The sequence below is a fragment of the Bacillus rossius genome, chromosome 1 (genome assembly GCF_032445375.1).
Source record: "Bacillus rossius redtenbacheri isolate Brsri chromosome 1, Brsri_v3, whole genome shotgun sequence".
NCBI lineage: Eukaryota > Metazoa > Arthropoda > Insecta > Phasmatodea > Bacillidae > Bacillus > Bacillus rossius.
Genome location: NC_086330.1, coordinates 237492431 through 237513526, shown reverse-complemented (window position 1 = coordinate 237513526; position 21096 = coordinate 237492431). Strand labels below are relative to the sequence as shown.

At 34.4% G+C, this 21096-nt stretch overlaps 1 protein-coding gene across 3 annotated transcripts in view; it reads right to left on the bottom strand.

The window, feature by feature from the left end:
* Positions 1-7022: 7022 nt before the first annotated feature.
* The window catches only part of LOC134527386 (integrin alpha-4-like), a 155716-nt gene continuing 141642 nt past the window's right edge, over positions 7023-21096 (bottom strand). Inside the window, exons 23-25 of one of the 3 annotated variants that reach the window (XR_010074179.1) lie at positions 18846-18905; positions 16883-17002; positions 7023-7525 (exon numbers count right to left, since the gene is read on the bottom strand). Coding sequence is in view for 2 of the 3 variants with exons in the window: in XM_063360033.1 (XP_063216103.1) it covers positions 18245-18490; positions 18846-18905 (306 nt within the window). In the remaining variant the exon portion in view is untranslated. Of the gene's footprint in view, positions 17003-18220; positions 18491-18845; positions 18906-21096 lie in introns of those variants that run through there. The other 2 variants (XM_063360034.1, XM_063360033.1) reach the window with 2 other exon arrangements.

Below are 21096 nucleotides of genomic sequence, written 5' to 3'. Positions count from 1 at the left end.
GTACTTGCCTAATGTGAAATTGAATTTTACTAAATTAATTTAGGAGAAAGTTTTGTTCGGTAAATAAATAATAATGGAAGGGAATTAATTAATTTTTTTTGAGTAAGGTGTTTTAAGTAATGAAATAAAATAATGTGAAGAAGTTTGAATAATTGGGGAGGAGTTTCTTTAAGAGTTTAGATAATTGTTTTTGAATTTATTGAGATATTCAGCCAGTGAAGTTTGAGTGTGAGAGATACAGTGAGATTTTAAGGAAATCGGTTGTTTATTAATTAGGACAAATGAGATTTTTTGATTAAGAGTCAGTAAGCATAGTTAAAATTTACGACATGATATTTGTTGACAGTTTACAGTTATTAAGGAGAAAACAGAGTAATCTATTTATTTTTATTTTAAGGGTTTGAAGATAAGATTATGAATTTTTTTTGGAAGTTTCTTTGGCATGTTGGAATAATTTTTTTTGATTTTTAGAATTTACAGAGAAAATTTAATTGATTTACATTAGTTTGGAAGTATGGAGGTTTAGTGTTCGATTAGCCCTAACTTGATGGTCGGATCCCAAAAGAATGCCGTAAAACCGATAGCCAATTGAGAGGAATGCGGTAGGCGCTTGTGTAGAGAGGGGTTGTGGGAAAACTCCTTGGGACTGATGGCAGATCAGGGGCCCTAAATAGTGTGTGATGCTGTAAAACCAGTGCAGAGAAAGCCTGGTATGCTTAAATTTTTTTTGGGCACAGGTTAGGTAAACCTGGGGTTCCATGGGATTTAGTCATGTTAGCTGCTGTGAGACATTAAGATTTCCAGGCTCCATAGTAAATTCAATGTAAATTTTTGTTTTCTTAAAATAATAAATTTGTTTTTAATTTATTTGAGATATTTGATTTGGAACAGTGAATACAGACCCCGAGGAATAAGAGTTGTCATGCTGTGAGAGGAGAAGGTGGTAGGCCTAAAAGGGTACAGGCACCACAGAGGTTATTTGTATTGCATAATTTAAATATAAGGAAACTTGAGAATTTGAAATTTTGTTGTTGGTTTGTACACCCATAAGAAGAGTATAGGCAGAATTTTTATTGTTATGAGATGTCTAATTTAATTGAAAAGAAGAAAGTTTAAAGATGCAAGGTAACATTATTATTGTAATAATTGAAAGAGATTAAGAGGTAGAGAGAAATAGGCAGTTTTTGTTTGTAAGTACTAAAGTTTACATATAGAAATTTAGTAACTAAGAATGAATAATAAGTTAAGTCTAGTGTAAAAGTTTTTTTTAAGTTTGTTAAGTTAAGAGTCACAAGTAAATTTTTTTTTAGAGAGAATGTCTTTGATAGGAAGTATTAGAAACTTATGGGAATTTTAGGGTAACATAAATAATGTAGGTAATGAATAATAAATAGATGGTAGGTCTTAAGTTAGGATTAACATTTGAAGCAGAATTTAATTAAGAAGAAGGAAAATAAATAGGCCTAATGAAAAGAACAAAAAAGGATTTTATGGTAAAGCATTTTTTTTAAGTAATAAACAATGAATAATAATGTTGTTTCAGGGTAATGTGTACTAATAATACAATTTTTTTTTTAGGACCAAAGAACAGGAATTATGTAATTTAAATTAACATGTATTTTTGAAACTGTTACAGATTCCTTAAGATGAGCTGAGCAGCAGTCCAGTTTACAAGATGACAAGAGTTCGAGAGACAAGATACAAGATCACTGAAACAAGAGCCAAGACTGAAGATTCAAGAGAAGAGAAAGCTGGCAGCCATGGACTTACAAGTGGAGATTAATAAGGTCATGTAAAGTTTTATTTTTTTTTATGGAAGACAGTAACTGGAGTTTTTTTTGTTATAAACATTATTTACAGAACTTTTTAGGTTATAGTAATGTAATGGAACTAGTGAGTTGTGGTAGCTGTCAAAAAGAACTAATACCTTAAGTTTAATTTTTAAAGTTAATTTTCTTAATTTACAGAGGGATTAGTAGTTTTTTTTAAAACCTTATTTAGGTTGGAATTTAAATACAATAGCTTATTATAAATGTGTACGAACAGTTCAAGTTCACAGTACTGATAGGTAGGTCAGATGATCTTATTGATTTTGATGATTTGTTGTTTTGAGTTGATTTTTAAGTGTTGTGAATTAGACAATGAAATAGTTCTGAAAACTTAAATTATTTCAAGCTAAGAAATAGTAAAGTTAATTGTAACTCAAAGGACACCAGAATTTAATTTTTTTTTGAATTAGTAATGTTTGAAAATTTTATACTTTACAAGAAAGGTTATAAACAAACAGATCGGATGGAACAAGGATGCAGTAAATCACAATTTCATTTAGAATTATTGATTAGCTTTTGAGGTTATGAAGTAAAAGTAATTATAGTTTAAAAGTTTGAATAAAAAAAAATGTTTTTTTTTATTTGTTTGAAATAGAAAGTTTAAAAGTTAATTAGTCATGATCTAGGTGGGTGATGGGGTGGGAATTGGCCACTCTTTTTCCCTATAACCTCCCTAACATGGCCTTCTATTACAACTAACAGAAATAAAGAAGAAGAAAAATGAAGAATTATTAGTTAGAATGTTTCTTTCATGAAGATACCTGATGAACTTTTACTGTTTGGAAGAATAGAAGCAAGGTTAGTCAGATATTTGTACTCAGAAGAAGAAGAAGATAAAGCAGTTTTATGACTCGACAAGCCAGAGATTGGTGTTTCCCCTCTGCGCTTCTATTGACTACGTTGTTTACTCTCATGGGATAGCTGGTTCGGCACCATGGAGAGAGATTGGTGGGCATTGTGGTTGCCCCCAGAAGAAAAGAAGAGTAGAAGAGGTTATGGGTGGGTCATGTGAACTGACCTTCAACCCAGTTACTTCGTGGGGACTATTTGCTGTATAGAGAAGATCAAGACTCAAGAGTTAGGGAAAATCATTGGAGGTCATGTTTCCCTTCCTTAAGTTTTTCCTATCAAATTATTTGCCTGATTAGATTATGCTAAGGGTGGGATACTTTATGTTAGCAGTTGAATTAATTAATTTTATTTTTTTGTGTGTTTGCATCCTTGCCCATCGATTGCAGTTTAGTAGTTAGTTTTGTATTTGTCAGGCGTGATGGTAATGCCTGTTGATGATGTTTCAGAATTGTAATCTGTTCGTGATGAGGATGGCACAACTCCGAAGCAGATGTGGGGAGAAGTTGTGAGCTGCCCTGGAAGCCAGTCCAGTAGCTGTTGGAGTTGAGTGGTGTTTGCTGATGGCCAGCCCAGGGAGCTACTCTTCTCGACAACACTGACTTCGAGGAGTTGCACCAACCTTCACGAGATAAGAGTTTAATTAATTGAAACACTGTAAGGACACTTAATTTTTTTTGAAGAACGAAAGAAGTATGGTAATAAACGGAAACTGAAAAAAAAAAAAAAATAATAATTATCAAGAATTTGCACATTGTTTAACGAATACTGAGAAACTAAGAACAGTAATTTAATTTGTAAAGAGAGCTTCACTAACAGAACAATTTTTTTAGAATTGAGAACTCGAGCCTCTGAAGGTCCCTGTGAGACATAACCAGATAAAAGTTTTACATTTAATTTTATGAATACTTGTTGTTTTAAAATAAATCTTATGCAGAATCTAGATGTATGTTCAGACAGCAAGGAACTAAGAAAATTATTATTTTTGTGAAATGAGGAATTTATAGTTATGGTTTAATGGAAAAAGACAATTTGTAATTTTGAGGTAGCTCGATGGGGCTCGAGCTCTGTGAGGGGAGGGTTATGTCGCGGGTTGAAATTTTGCAGGGTTGTTGAAATCAAATTTAGGGACTTTACTGACGGGACTCTGGGCTGGCTGCTCTGTTCACTCGTCAGCGCAAGTGGCGTGACCATGTAATTGGGGCACGGGGCCGGCGCGGCGCGCTGCGGGCTTGCAGAATTTTGTTTGTTTGTTTGGCCGCGCGCTGGCGCAGCCACGGGCCGCAGTTACTGGGGCGCGCTGTCGTAACAAGCCGCGCGGTGTGGCCTGCACATCGGGGTAGAGGGGGGGTAGTCTTCCCAGATGTTCTAGTTAGTTGTTTAGTAAATTTGACTTCAATAACGAGCTTTTGTTATGGTAGGCGCGGCAGGGCGCGCGAATTTAAGCGCAAGTGAGTGGTGACTCGGGGCTCACTCAGGCGGAGGCTATGCGTCTCACCTGTGGTCACGAGTTGTTAGTTCGTTCGTGATGTAGGAATTCAAGCTTTCGGGCGGAAGCTATGGCCGACGCCAGAGGCCACGAGTCGTTTAATTTAAGTTAGGTCATAATGTAGTCATCTTCAAGCTTTCGGGCGGAAGCTATGGTCGACGCCAGAGGCCACGAGTCGTTTAATTTAAGTTAGGTCATAATGTAGTCGTCAAGCTCACTCAGGCGGAGGCTATGCGTCTCACCTGTGGTCACGAGTTGTTAGTTCGTTCGTGATGTAGGAATTCAGGCTCACTCAGGCGGAGGCTATGCGTCTCACCTGTGGTCACGAGTTGTTAGTTCGTTCGTGATGTAGGAATTCAAGCTTTCGGGCGGAAGCTATGGTCGACGCCAGAGGCCACGAGTCGTTTAATTTAAGTTAGGTCATAATGTAGTCGTCAAGCTTTCGGGCGGAGGCTATGGCCCTCGTCAGGGGTCACGCGTCATAGTTTTTAAAATGTAATGTTCGTTCGGGATTTCAAGGGCAGGAGAGGCCCCTACGTTAGTTTTAAGTAATCGATCAAGAAAGGCTTTTCGGAAAATGTGAGTATGGACTTATCTTTGTTTTAATTTTAAGTATTAATTATGATTTGAGGTATTCGGAAGGACTAGGGAAGTGTTTAGTGAAGTTCTCTCATTCTCTCTCTTGTAAGGTCGTTCAATCGTTAAGGAAGTAAAGAAGAGTATTGTTTTAAATTTTAATCCCGATGTGTAAATGTTCGTCAAGAATGATGTTGATTATTTGACTTTAAGAATAAAATAATTTTAATTTAGTATTATGTTATTTTGCAAAATCTCCTTAGTTCAGCTCTCACCAGACATCCTGTACGGGATGACGAACCTATGATCCTAGGTACAGTAAAGTATTTTATGAAGTTAAGACTAGTTGATGCCAAGCGAGTTGTTTCTATGTAAAGAGCTACGATTCTCGCCCCCCCCCTCTGAAGGTGGATCGTGACAATATTCCCCTTCCTCTTCACTATGTTCTAACATTTTTTGCACCCAACGTCTCATGGGGGGCCAAGTGGACTGCCACCTCAATTGACAATGTGTTTGGAGGTCATGGCAGCCTTTCAGGTGTGGTCGGAGCCTCTGGGGATACTCCGGGTAAGAGAGGGTGCTGGCAACACACACGGGCTCACTATGTGCGTCTGGGCAAAGGAACTGACCTTCCTGCCCTCTCACTGGGGCACAGGCATGCGACAAAGCTCACCCCAGGTATTGAATCCCAAATACCAAGCCATGATTTCATAATAAGAGTTGTAGTTTATAATAGTGCTGGGCGAAGTTTGAAAATTTCAAACCGAACCAAACCGAACGTAAGGGTTCGGTTCGAAACCTGTTAAAATATATTCGAAAAACCAAATGTTCTTTTAAAAAAAGTTACGTTTTTATAATTTTCTAACCCCCATTTGAGACCATTCACAGAACAGCACAACAAAATTACATTACTTGTAATAATTCGACTTTTATCGCATAATCGTCGCATCAACAGTTTCAAGCGCAGCCAAAATATAAAAAAAATTCTTATTAATTGTCGCATAACAAGCATAGAATTTTTTCATATAGGCATGCTTTGTTTTTTGTTTACTGTAGAGAATTTTGTATGCATTTCTCGTACTACATAATATAAACTATCGTACAAATGCCAAAGGTCTTGTATATTATACCTTTAACTATAGTGCATGTACGAGAACTCTTGTATTTGGGCAAACCTGACGTGATCAAGTTAACACAAGACAAATGTGGTAGGAAATGATTACGTAAATTACGTATTTTAAATTACTGGGATGTATTTATTTTCTTTTGCCTTTTTGATTATACTGGTCCAGTAAATTTTACAGTACGGTACTAAGTTGACTAGCGTAGTCGCGGCAGCCATCATTATTTCTTGCGTTTTCTTTTTTCCGATGCAAATTTCTATAACCACACTTCTTACGACATGTTTACATTATTATTGTTCTTGAGGTGATTTGCGATGAGCAGGCTTACGTCATTTAAATTTTCCAAATGGAGAAAAGATAATGACGACCCAGATGATCCTGAACCACCCCAAAAAATGTCTAAAGTTTCTTCTGACGAGCAGCATTCTTCCAAGAAAACAGCAACTGCAGTCAGCGGGTTTTGTAATGTAGATAGGTAACTTAATTCACATTCGACTTTTTTTTAATGTCCTATTAAAAAGTTTTACTTATTAAAAATAATAGGTTATGTCTACCACAAAAATATGTTATGTGGCCTTATGCTGAATGTTCGTCACCTTTATAATATTATTTTTTTTAAATGAAGGTTAGTGTACACTGAAAAAGGAAGATAGTCTTTTTGAAATTTAGATGGAACTTCTTCATGAATTAAAAGAGTGAGTGAGTGAGTGCAAAATGATTTTCTCTAAACTGTTTTCTTTCCTTCATTATTTATTACATAAACTTTACTTATAAAACGTTTTGCAATGTTTTAATAAAGCTAAGCTATACATATAATGTTTTAATTTTACATATGGCTGGAGAACCTTTCTTTCTCACCATTCAGTTAAAGACCAAAATGCTGGTCATGGGTTCATTTTAATTCAAAACAATTATTTCTGTATGAGGTTCGGTTCGGCTCGGTTCGAAACCAGAGAACTGAGGTTCGCCCAGCTCTAGTTTATAATATTGATTTCTAAAATTATTTTTTACATCACAACTCTAGTGCACACAAACACAGATAGAAAGAGAGAGAGAGATATAGAGAGATAGAGAGAGAGATAGAGAGAGAGAGAAAGAGAGAGAGTTAGAGAGATAGTGAAGACAATTTCATGCAATGAAATTCTGCTTCAAAAATTTTTTTATTAAATTTAATTCCTTTAATGACACATTGCATCACTAATACATCATATCTTTGGCTATTTGTTGTTCAAGTGATATTATTCCATATAAATCATTGAGCATTTCCCAGAAAAGTCACATGACACTCATGACAGATGCTGCAGAAACATTTTTGAAATATTTGTACGCTGGAATACGATGTAAACTCTCTCTAGTTTATACTGCCCCTCTTGTTTGATTACTGTTTTTAGTGTTGCTAATTAATTTCAACTTAAAACACAACAGAGGGTAACTCTTTAGGTACGAATGACTATGATCAAATATGTTACCAATCTGTATTTTTATGCAGCCTTATTGTTTATATATTTTACTTAAGAAAATAATGTTGTTGCATTTTGACAGTAAAATGATTCAGATACATTTTGTGGCCAGCCACGCACTGATTCCAAAGAGTTTTTCTTCTCGCACAACACCCTATTTCACTTTCCAGCAAATTTAGACTTCTACTCTCGCTGTATCTGGTGGAAAAAATGGAAAACGGAATGAACAAATGACTAAACATAAACATGCTAGACACAATACAAAATAACAATATTATTTACTTGCAACAGAAACTATAAATATTTATAACCAACAAATTGGAATGCTTAACAACCAAGATAACTGCCAAAAAGCTAGTGAGAATGGGCTGTTAGTAAGCACTGTCACTCATACTCTCCGACATCAAGTGAGCCTATGCCTATTGCTCCCAAGTAAAAGAATGGGAATTTCACACACACATTATTTTGTAGAGTTGGTCAGAACAAGGAATTTTGGTTGAGAAAATTTTGGGTGGGAAAAAATTCCCATAGGAAACTGGACAGGATCGGGGATTTGAGGTTACAAATTTCAAAAAAGTTCATTAACTACACAGGAAAATGTTTTCCTTTTTATTGTGTAGGCCCAAATCTAGTGATTATAAATCGATAAGAGGCAGGTTTTTCAAGGAAAGCAAAATACCACGAAATAAGACCAAACCTATTAAATTTGATGATAGCCGCAGAATTGAAACAAAGAGCCTAATTTGTGTAATAGTGATGAAATTAGCTCATATTTACATTATAAACTTACTCTTTTTAGTTAATTACGATGGCCACTTACCCATTCGGCAATATTACATGCGAATTTACAGATAATTTCCACTCGATACTGGCATTTTATTTACTTTTTTGGTTGTTTTCAAGGTATAAACCAGAGATAAATGCAGCACTGTTGTAAATATAAATTTAAAAATAGTTTCAACTATTGTGTTCACATTTGCCCACACCATAAGAGTTTCTGTGTTTGTTGATGAAAGCAATGGTTGTAGCCAATTATTATTAATTTTTTTACATATCTATACAAGATATAAAACAAATAACTGTTCCTTATGTGTTTAATATATCAAATATTCATATTTTCATTGGGAACGAGATTTGTTCTGCTACTGTTTTGTAACAGTAGTGATGTAACTTTGATTATTTGGTATGTTTCAAATACTAAATAAAGTGCTTGTTTACGATCATATATGTGAATATATTTTAAGACACAATAATAATTTGAGTTTGTACCACTGAAAAATGTGTTTTTGATTAAGTGTACAATTTCTTTGAAAATATTTTGATAAGTTTGGCATATTGACGTGTATTCTACCGGAATAAAAATCAGGAAATGGGAGGAAGGAATTTCCCACCCAAAGTTTCAGAAAAGATACATTCCCGTTTTTTTTTTGGTGAAAAACCAGGATCCCAACCAGCTCTAATTTTGTTTGTAAATTAAAAACTATAACAATAAAACAATTATGTTATATGTTACAACTTACACACTCAAAATAATTTTTACACCATGTATGTTTTGCCAAAGATAAATCAAACAGCAAAAGGTATTTTTGGATAGCATGGAAACTAAACTCTGGATATTACATTTATCTTACAACAAAACATGGATTTCCCAATGTTTTCAATTAAGTTGCGAGCAGCAACAAAATTTTTCCGCTCACTTAAATAACTGATACAAATGCCAGAGCTTAATTTACAAAGACTGTAAATGTTAACTCACAGCAAAGATTTCAAATATACTAGCACAAATGGCTATAACCGTTTTTATTGCATTATTTCCGCAGTTGATGATAAGTTCATAAACAGATAAACATCATAAAAACTATATATTCATAATGACTAGATATTTTACAAGCAAACAAGAACACATTACATAGGTCAAATGTCAATATTTTAGCATACATTTTTTTAAAAATCAAGAAGTAGTTAGTTTCTTCAACTTAATTATGCATTATGGAAAACTTCTCAATGTTTATAAATAATTTATTGAAAATTCCTCCATATATCTTCTATTCATCAATCAATACAGATTTTTTTTAGTACATACACTTCAGTAGGTACACATCAACCATATAGAAAAAAAAAAAACACTACTTAAACATAAAGAAGAGATGGGAAACCTGAGACTAGTTACAAAGCTTTGAACTGAATTAAATACAAAAGTAAACGTAAAGCTTTAATTTTGGTGCATGTATGTATTCTTGCATGCATACATACCTAGATATGTAGATACTTTACAATGCAACTGAATTGTCAGAAGTGTCCAGAAAAATTCAAAAATAGTTGCTACACTTAAGTTGAAGTGCCTGTTGATGTTCATTGCCAAGAATGAGTATCAGTATTAAGTTCAAAACATTTTTGAATGCAAAAATTAAAATACTATTAAATAGGAATAGATCAATTTCCATAGCAAGAGTGTGGGAAAAATTTTTTTCTAATATTTTTATGCTAGTTAAAAAGTCATACTTTAAAGCTTTAAAGATTTATATTTCATGTTAATGTTTAAAAGTACAAAAAAAATCTAAAAAATAATTATATTTTTTGAATATTTGAGATATTTTTGCTGTGTTTGCAAAATGCTTACTGATTTACAAGTTATCACAATATTTCAGATTTCCTACCCATCTGAACTTAAACATATCTACTCAATACATTGTATGTTGAAATGAAGTATGACTATTTATATTCCGCCCATTAGTACATTTAAACTGGGTAAAGTTACACAAGATGATATGTAACTGCTTCACAACACTTAAAACAGTAAATAATTAATAATTATTATTTTGTAGTGTAAGTATTTTAAAACAAATCAAATACAAATAAAAAAAATAATTTTAATATTCAATACTTGGAATATTTTCATTTGGGTAAACATTATTTAAACATTCTTTCCTAAAAAATTTTAAATTACTTATTTACAAATATTACAATCATTTTTCAAACAATAAATAAGTACTTTTCAAAATGGTACTTTAAATACAGGTACCAAAATGACATAAAAAATTTACCTACAAACTAATGTACAAAAAAAATATCAAACAACTTAAACCTATATATAAATAAACACAAAACAATTATATCTGTATATTTCTGTTGCTGTGTCTCAGTTCAGATATGAGTCATACAACTTTACAAACAGCTAATACCTAAACAATTCCAAAAATTCAATTACCACTTGCAAAATGTACAAATAAAGATAAAATACCTCTGTTAAGGTACTAAATACTTACTGCTATGTTACAGGTATGTCATCAAAGTATCACAGAAAAACTGCAAATACAGGTCAAAATACAATTTTCAAATCTTAAGTTCAAACCATCACAGAGTAAAAATAAATTTATGCATTAAAAGAAGTTGAATAAACTTAAAGAAACATGATTCTAAAATCCCCACTACTATTTTCTAGAGAGAAAATAAATATTATGATAAAAGACTGGCCCTACCTCCCTCGTAAGGCTTGCTTTCCTCCAATCTGAGAACTTAAATAAAACTTATAACTGAATTGAAATTTCAATTTACTAAGGTATAGTTTTCTTTTCAGCTGTATCTGCTGTTGCTGAAAAAGGCTACTTAAAAATTTATTAACGAGGTATGGCTGTTTAGAAATCAATAACTAAGGGGTAAACCTAGATCTAAAATACTAAGTTATTCTACATTTAATTTTGGTGGGTTGATACTAATTTATATATATATATATATATTAGTAGTGTGTGGGATCCCGAATTTCGGGATAAGTTTCGGGAGGGCATTGCATTTTTTCCCTTCGGGAGGGAATACTATTTTTCCCGGTATTTTCGGGAATAAAATTATGTTTGTGACAACAGCCCGTTTGGCCTACAATAAAAGGAAAAATAAAGAGATTGCTTTATGGTTTAATAAAGATAACACGTTTATTAATTAAATTATGTTTTAATGTAAACGTATATCCATGGGAAAAAAAATCGCGGAAAATGATATACGTCACGATCTTCTAAACTTACATAACTTACTTAAATAAGCAGTCGGACTGAAACGCAACGCTGAACGAGACATTACTTTAATAGTTTGCCGCATTATTGACAAATCACGTGTATATTGCATATTTCATAATTTTATATTTGTATTAATGTTTGTTTACCGGAATGAAATTGTATTACAACGTCTAAAATTGTTTCATCAAAAAATAAAGACAAAAACAGTGACGTAATTATCAGGGACAGCTGTAATAGGCCAGTGCGTCACTTAGAGGCGGGGTTACGCTACAGCCCAAACGAGATGGCAGCACCGTCAGTTTTTTTTCCTGACAAGTAAATTGTGAAAATAAGATTAAATTGAATAATTTACTTTTCTGATGTTTATTTGAGGTCCACAATATTAGGGGAATTTCACATGGGCACGTAGTAATACAAAATTATGGTTATATATTTTGTCATTTAGTTCACGTTACATGTCGGTTGTTTTGTTTAGTTGTTTAGTAAACATGGCTGAAGAAAAGACGCGTATTTGGAACTACTTTGCTAGAAGCGATGATAAACTTAGTGCTAAATGCAAGACATGCCATAAAACTCTGAAAACAAGCTACGGCAGCACATCGGGGCTCATAAGGCACTTGACTCAACATCCAGCTGTAAAGTTGGAATATGAGAGACGGCAAGAATTAAGTTCACGGCCCGTTAAGGCAAATTCTTCACAACCAGGTCCATCAAAACAACAACGGATTGAAGATACCTTCCAGTGGCCTTCTCATCATCCAAAAGCAAAAATCATTACAAAGAACATTGCTGAGTGGTTGGCCGATTCCATGCTTCCATACAGTGTTGTAGACAATAGACATTTCCAGAAGCTCATGCAGTCATCTCAACCATTGTACAAAGTACCTTCCCGAGCCACATTTTCTAGAAACGAAATTCCAAATTTGTTTGCTTCTGTAAAATCGAAAATCTCTGAGGAACTTTCTCAAGTAATTGCCAAAGTTAAGTCGATATCATTTACTTGTGAACTATGGACATCACATAGTGATGATGCTTTCTTGGCATTGACTTGTCATTTCGTCAGTAACTTCACTCTTTTAAAATACTGTCTTGAATGTGTTAGTTTTCCTGAGAGCCACACAGCATTGGCAAAAGGTGACAAAATTACTGATATTTTGAATGAGTGGAACATCTTAAATAACATCAGTGCTAGAATTCCTTTGTTTATTATTACTGACAATGCAAGGAACATCAAGCTGGGGTCTAGTCTTTGCAAAGCACCTCTGACACATTTGCAGTGTTTTGCTCATAATTTGCAGCTTGCTCTTGGAGATGCTAAAAAGTCTCATGAAGGAATGGGGGCTATGATGAAAAAGGCCTGTGGTATTGTAGGTTACTATAAGCACAGTGCATCAGCAACCTCTGCATTTCACAAAATTCAAACAGAAATGGGACTAGACTGTCTAGAACTAATTCAAGACTGCGTGACGAGATGGAATTCTGAGTATCTAATGCTTGAAAGACTACTAAAAATAAACCTGTTCTCACGCGTCATCTGGCAGAGGTGAACGTAGACAATCTTAGTGTGAGCGAGTGGCGGCTTGTTGAAAGTTACATAAAAATTCTTAAACAACTGCATGAAGCCACTGTAGAACTCTCTGGAGAAAGAATACCTACAGCTTCAATGGTTACTCCAGTTTTGTTTTCAATCAATACATTTTTGAATAACTACATGGAGACTCATGCTAGTGAAGTTGGGTCTGGTGTAACATTTTGTAGGGCTTTGCTTTTTGGATTGACGGCAAGCTTTCCTTTATATAAAAGGCAAGAGCCATATTTTACAGTAATGCTGTTAGAGCCACGCTTCAAGGCTGTTGTTGTGCCTATCGATGAAAAACAACTCGCTGTTAATACTTTGCAGCAAAAACTTGACAGTTGTCTAAAAGAAGGCATTGATACAGGTAAAGTGCTAGTTTTATATTAACATTATTAACTAAATCATAATTTATAAACAACTTGGTACATAACTGAATAATAAAGAGAATAATTTTTTTTACTTCAGGGAGTTTTTGCTAAATATAATATTCTTTGGATTTAAAATTTATTTTGTGATATTTTCGAGTCCGTATTAGTACATTTGGTAATAAGCATACATTATGGCTCCTTATTTCAACTATTAGTAATGTACCTGGTTGTTACAAGTTAGCATCTCAGATGTTTGATAGAGGTTTGAAGTATTTATTTCCTTATGTTGCAGGTCCGCAAAAACCTGAATCAGAAAGTGACTCAAGCCACTCCTCTTTGTGGCATGAATTCGATAGTCTAGCTGCAAAATCTCTAGTAGGTGCTCAGCAAAACACAGAGGTGGCAACATATTTAAACATGCCACTTTTAGAAAGAACTGGAAACCCATTGAAGTGGTGGGAACAAAATGAAAATATACTACCAAATTTATCCAAGTTAGCAGTGGCATATCTGGGAATACCAGCGACCGAAACTGCGTGTGAAAGGGTTTTTTCATCTGCAGTAAACATAGTATCTGCAAAGAGAGAATCTTTATCCACTAAACACCTGGAAGAACTGGTTTTCTTACATGAAAACAGAGCATTATACTAAGTCTGTTTTCTAATGGCGTTGTTGTGGTAAAAACACTCCAAAACTTATAAATATACCTACTGGCATCCTATATAGCTTGTGATTTTTTTCCCCCGATTTTTCCCGATTTCCAGAGTGAAATTTGATTTTCCCTCCAGAAATTTTCCCGAGGCTAAATTTCCTTTCCCGCACACTCCTTATATATATATATATATATATATATATATATATATATATACACACACACACACACACATACACATATATGTGTGTGTATATATATATACACACACACACACACATATATATATTTTGTAGCAGTGAGCTTATGTTTTAAATTCTTATTCACCTTACGTCTCAAGCTTCATTTCCACTGCCATACCGTCACTTCTTTGCTGGCGTGTGTGCTGTTATATATCTATTAGCGGGAGCTATTCCCTATGTGTGGAATCTATGTACATAAAATCCCAATACCACTCGCACTCTTATCACAAAATCTCAAAAACTATATTACAGATAATATAAACTTGAAATTTTGCATGGTGCTGGCTAAGAACAGATTTTGTGAAATTTAAATTCTGAACGGGTTAATTGGGGAACAATAGTTTTTACTAACCTTCTAAACAGCAGGTTTGACAAACATGAAATTTAAAAGTTATGTTAATTTTATAATGTAAAGTCACACGAAGGAACCATTTTCAGAAAATGTACAAACTATTGTCCAAAAATCAAACCCTAAGGGGTGAAATGTTTGTGTTTGTTTCGGGTTTTACTCCAAGCTTGATGAAATGTTACACACTTGATCTTCAACACAAGAGGAAAGTTTCTTGTACATGATATTTAAGAAAAAATAACCACATCATCCTCTTTCCCAACCCTTAAAGCAGAATTTGGGTACTTCGTTGTTATACCATTTTGCACATTTGATGTTCAAAATAAGAGAAAAAATAATGCTTTAATTTTATTTAGAGGAAAAAAAAGTCACTGTCTACATGAAATTTCTACTTTCATCCCTTAAAGCAGTATTTTAGAACTTCTTTATGAAAATGTGCACACTTGACGTTCAGAAATGAGGAAAATTAATGTCTGCATCTGATTTCAAAAAAGTACCACCATACCCCTGTCTATTTAAGATAAACAAAAAAAAAATCTCATTCCTTTCCCACTTCTTAAAGCAGTATTTTGGTACTTTTTAATGAAATTTTTGACATACTGACGTCAACCGAAGCCTGGTCAGCCTCTGCCACCTTTCCCCTTGCCCCCCGTTCCACTTCCCGTACTGGCAGTCGCTCCGTAATGAGTACGTAGTCGTGTGTGTGTGTTTGAATAGCGCGCCACGAACTACCTCAAGAGGGCGCTGTAGCGGCAGTGCGACGTCCCCCTAAATTTGTAATAATTATATTGTATAGCTTTTTATTTTTTCCCCAATCATTTGTGTCACCACTAACGGGCGGGTGGGTTTTTGTTTTGTTTAGAATATAAGTTTTAGTGTGTAAGTTAAAGACGTTGCCGGGCGGACCTGAACACGAACGAAGTTAACATGTATATATAATTTAATTAATTAATAACTCTAGGTTAAATAGTAATAGAGCCGTGGGAGGACGTGTATTAATTTTGGGAGTGTTTTTGTATTTCTTTATATAAGATTACAAGGCACTTAATCAGAAAGGCGTAACGGTAAACTGGCAAGGCGGGAAGGCACCATGTTGCTTCAAGGGAGCCCGGCGCTCGGCCGGTTCTAAGCCGCCAACGACCGAGGTAAGATGCTGCCTTCCGCACCCGGAGACTTCACTCTTTGTTCGCTGACTATTAATTCAGTTTTCTGCTTAATTCTTTCAAATCTCTTTCACGTATCCCCGGGGCCTGCCTCTGTCGGGGGACTGTTTAACGTAATCATTTATCAACTCTTAACGAGACTTTTCACGTTCTAAGTAATCGCTTGTGCAGGCCACGTGCGTGGGCCTTATTCCTGCGTTCCGATTAGGTGCCTGGGATCTTGGAGACGCACCTCGTGAGACTGTGTATGGGAGTACATGCATGTATTAAACGTCTTAATTCTAATTGTCTCCTTGTATTTTTTTGCACCGACCACGTGGCAACCTATACCTCGTGAGCAGGCGTGTGGGACGCCTGGAGAGCCCACTATTACTTGTTATACCATAAGCGTGCCCGACACTGAGAACGGGTCAGGTCTGAGCGTACTACGGGAGTTAACCTAGGGTCCGGTCTTGCCTAACACGGGTGACGTCACGCCCTGAGACGGATGTTAGCCGGGTCCACGTGCCCTTCCACGTGGTGGCGCCCATTATCAATCAACACCGTAGCGACCCTCTCGAAACCCGAACCGCAACAATACCATGTTCAAAATAAGGGAATAATTACTACATCTGATTTCCAAAAACATCTACTGCAATTTCTCCAAAAGTTCCCAAGTAATAGTATTTTCAGATGACTGCAGCAAATGAGTGTAAAAAGTGTAAAACTGTGGTTCAAACTAAGTACATAGATTGTACAATGTTAAAATTATATTTAGAACAATGGACCCTACATAAAAAAACAAGACAATGGCTGCAGGTGAACTCAACTGAACTGGAAAAGTAAAACTTAAATTTTTTTTTTATTGAGAATAAATCTAGTTTAAACTACATTTTATTGACAGACTAGAATATTATTAGTTCAGTAATCACTGTTATCCGTTAGGTTGAGCTAAGTCTAGTTAAGTTACATTTTCCGCAAAGGAAAGTATAATTTTACTGTATAAAATTTTTATTTATTGTTAACATTTGACTTGCAAATGTTAAAGCTCAATTTCATAACTGGAGGAAAACAAGTCCTATTTCTCCTTAAGAAAATATTATTTTTTCACCCATGAAAAAAATAAATTACAAAAAGTCAAAATTATTTTCAATTTACGAAATATCACAGCCATAGCATAAACTATAAAACTTGGAATCAACAATGTACAAAAACATACATTCTTGAGCAGACTGCAAGAACCGACCACAAACTGCACCGTGGACATAAGGTGCTTTCACTTGTGTGGCAATCGTGTAGATTCTCCAGGCGACTCTGAGCCCATTTCATCGACAGTGTTCTGTGAATGTAAATAGACCATCAATACTACACATAAACAGTTACATTACCAATTTATTAGAGACTGCAATTTTAATTCTGAGCCACCTGCTCCAAGAAAACTTCCATTCATAGCAAATCTCAAGTCTGAAACAACTGCACATTGAATAAATCAAACAAACTGCATATCTATCAAAGAAGAACATGATTTCTACCTCCAAATTTTGTACACCAGTAATAAATTTGGAATTAGGTAACTGTTGAAACAAACCATTACCTTTTTCCATAAACTAATAAAAAAAAAATTAAAAAAAATAGAATTTTGTATCTGTTACTTACACTGTTATTTTCCAGCAGGGCATAGTAATATTACAAGCAGGTTTTAACCTGTGTATTTTTATATGTTTGGCATTCTTTCCTGTTTATGAGGTACATATTTTTCAGTTTTAAATTACATATACATGCTTTGAAGTTATAGTCACTCATGTCATGTAGTAAACAAAAGAACGAAGTTTATTTGTTACTAACGTGTTAAAGCCAATTTATTTTATTCAGTACCTCGTTGAATTTGTGTATTAGCAGAGGCACCTTGACAAATACAAAAGTTTTTATTTAAGTTTCAAGGTTCTTTTTGCCGTTGGTTGGGTGATTTTTACGGAAAGGCAAATTAAAATATTTTAACAATGATTTTACATATTTTAAATGTGGTTCTATGATCTAATGTAAAGCCAAGTCACACAAAACACACTGCGCTGTAACGAAGAGTCACAAACAGAGCAGAAACGTGTAAAACCGTGCAGAGCAATGCAGAACAGAGCTAGGAGTTGGGGAGTGATCATAAATGTTCCAGTGAGAGCGCGTGTCGGAAGATGCGCAAGTGCCGCATTTATAGTTATTCATCATCATTTGGGGAGGAAGGGAAAGGAAATGCGCAGAACAGAAAACATTAGTATTAGCAGATCCCGTACCTGAAAAATAGGGAATAGTATGTATAGCAGAAATAACGTTGTAAGTGAATTGCTGGTAGGGCAGTTTGAAAGTTGGCATGTTGGTTGGAGTTACTGCCACTTGTGACACTGCGTGTATCCCGCTGTCAGATGTAGGTCACGGAACGGACTACCTTTACCCGAGATGCACAGAGTTGCGACAAATTCAGTCTTCTTGCCCCTCTGTGATTTCATTATTAGATAGTAAACTTCGCTTAATATGAAGTTCTTGTTTAATTTATTAATTTGTTTAATTTTGGTCGTTTCGGAGTGCAAATTCATAAGTACAGTTTTAAGAACCACATTTTAACTTGCCTGGCCAAGGGCTGTTCTTTTATACCCGTCCTGAGGACCCAGGAGTGATGTAGAGAGGGAGGAATTATGGGAATCGCCGGCCGCTTCTTGAACTCCAGATGGCTGTCGTACCATGCACACTTGGCCGGCCTGGTGGGAGAGGGGGTAGACAGGGGTAGTGGCCGGTCAGGAGGGCTCGGATAGCTTTGCCGGCTCACGGCAAGGTTGCCCTGGCAACATATGACGCAGTGCGGCCAGGTGGCTTAGTGATTACAGACATGCTCTGCACACCGCACTTCAATATAATGAAATTACCGAAGTGAGATGTGAAAATTTCTTAAATTAAGTGTAAGGCATAATATTTCTTTAAAAAATACTAGAACAAGGCTCCATAAAAAATTATTCTCACAAATTGCCCTAACATCAACTTCATTGTGGCCACAATTCACAAGAATGTTGTCTATCACTTGAATTTAATTTCCTTTTACATGCTCCAAATTAACAAATAATTTAAAAAAAAAAATTTGTTGAGTATAGAAGAACATATTGTAGGTTGCTTTGAGGTACTAGAAGTACAAAACTCACCAGCACTGTTCCTTCGTGAAGTTCACTGTAGTCACTTCTTTTTCGCCTAAAGAATCCAGCCTGCAAGAGTAAGATACACGCATTTAGGTTTGCACATTGCTATGAAATAATATGAGGTTAATACAATGATAGAACCATCTTAATGTTTTACTGACTTTGATGCAATTCTGTGCTCTCAAATTCTTTAATTTATATTTTGTGGTTCTATTTAAATCACATTACAAATAATTGAATATAATTTTTTATAATGCCTAGCTAATTTATGCAACAATGACACAATTTTATGGTTTACGATTTAAATTGAAGCATTGAAGCATGAAAAATGTAGTGAACACTGTGAATATACAATACAGTTCAAAAATTTGAGTCAAATATTGTATTATCAGGAGCACTGACGCAATTTCAGTGAGTTTGAAATTCTGGTTATTAATATAAACTACAGGATTTACTGGAGTCTTAGCTGTACATGATTTGTCATACCTTTTAATCTGTGAAAGTGAGAATGCTGATCACTCCACATCATCCTACATTTTAAAAGCAAGTTCATCATCACTACTATAAAAAGTATAAACAAACAAAATAGGTTAAGTAGCATGGTAATGCAGAATGTTACACAAAAAACAGTGGTGGTTAGCCAACTGCCACATGTGCATCATGGTGTACGTAATTATAATGTTGATTTCAGAAATACAGTTGGCTCTTAATATTTCCAATACAATGCTGACAAATGGCCCAAAATCTGCTAGGCAGCACTGTAAAATTTGAAGGGGGGAAAAAAACTTTTTTTTAAATCTAATGAATTTAAAATGAATGGATCACATTTCTATTAAAAAAAAAAAAAAGGCTCTTATAACTTGTCTTTTTTTAAAAAAGAAACTAACAACTAAAAATAGTTTTATTTGGTTCTAAAAGGACTAAAAGGGTCTTAGAATTGATAGCATCTTAGATTTACGTAAATACAGTATGAAATATTTCACTATGTTTTAGTACAAACAACTTTCCATTTAAATTTATACCATTGAAATAACAGTCACTGCAGAAAGACCCACAGAGCTAAATAGAGGCACAATATTACATAAGTAGATACCAGATTTGATGGTTTTATTTTTAGTCCAATTTCATTTTTTAAACAGAAGGTTTCAAGTTACTTTATTTTTTATTTCTATAAACACTTTTTTGTAATTCTTACTCCACTCAAATAGTTAAGAAATTTATATTTTACTTTTTTACGATAAAATAATTTGTAATACATTGGTCTAAAATACAACAATAAAAATAAATACTTGAGCATTATTGGTTTAAAAGTGATTCTCTAAGATATGCACAATAATACAAATTAAATTAATTTTTCTGATCCATGCAATTTGATACAACGTTATGTCCAGAAATGAATTACTTTAATTTCCAACATTAAACAATTACTTTTTTATAGTGTGTATTACCTTTAGGTTAAATGCTACTTAATTCCATGATACAACTAGTATTCTGGTTCTATATGGTGTAGCACTTAATTTACGCCTTAACAAGTCAATATGTTGATATTCATGAAATCCGCCTATTCCGAATTCCCGCTAAACAGAAAAGTGTTCGGTCCCAATTAATTCGAAATAGCAGGATTCTACTGTATAAGTTTTTCCAACTTACTCCCTTTGTGAAACGAACACTCAATGGTGTTGCTTGTTGTACTTGAGTGCACTATTCCAGTTACGTTATTTTTGGATTATATTATTAGCTTATGATATTTTGCCCTTTTTTGTGCTCTCAACCGAAACACATGGCTTAAAGATTTCTGCTCTTCAGCTTCAGTTTCGATTGTACCGCCTTCGAGATAAATTAAATTTTGTTTTGTTATGTTTGGCTTTTCTCTATAATCATTGTGGGGAGAAATTAATTTGTTTCTTGCCTTTTATTTGGGTTATTAGCAGTTCGCAGGTGGCGCCACTATTTACCTTGCCAAGATGAGCTGAAGGTAATGTGCAGCTAAAGGCAGCAAAATGATAAGTCTGTCTCAAACTTTATTGTCTTCTATTTGGACTTGGCTAATATTTTCATACTGGCCAATGCTACCACGTAAGTCTTTATCCTTACTTTCTTCTGAAATTCTAGATCTGTTTAATTATCACTCTTTGGTCATTTATTGGAAAATGTAGGAAATTTTATGAAAATATTATAAATAATTCTAATTTTAAATACAATTTTGAATAAGTCCAGAGAATCATTGTTTGTACTTAAATTTGTTTATTTGTAATGC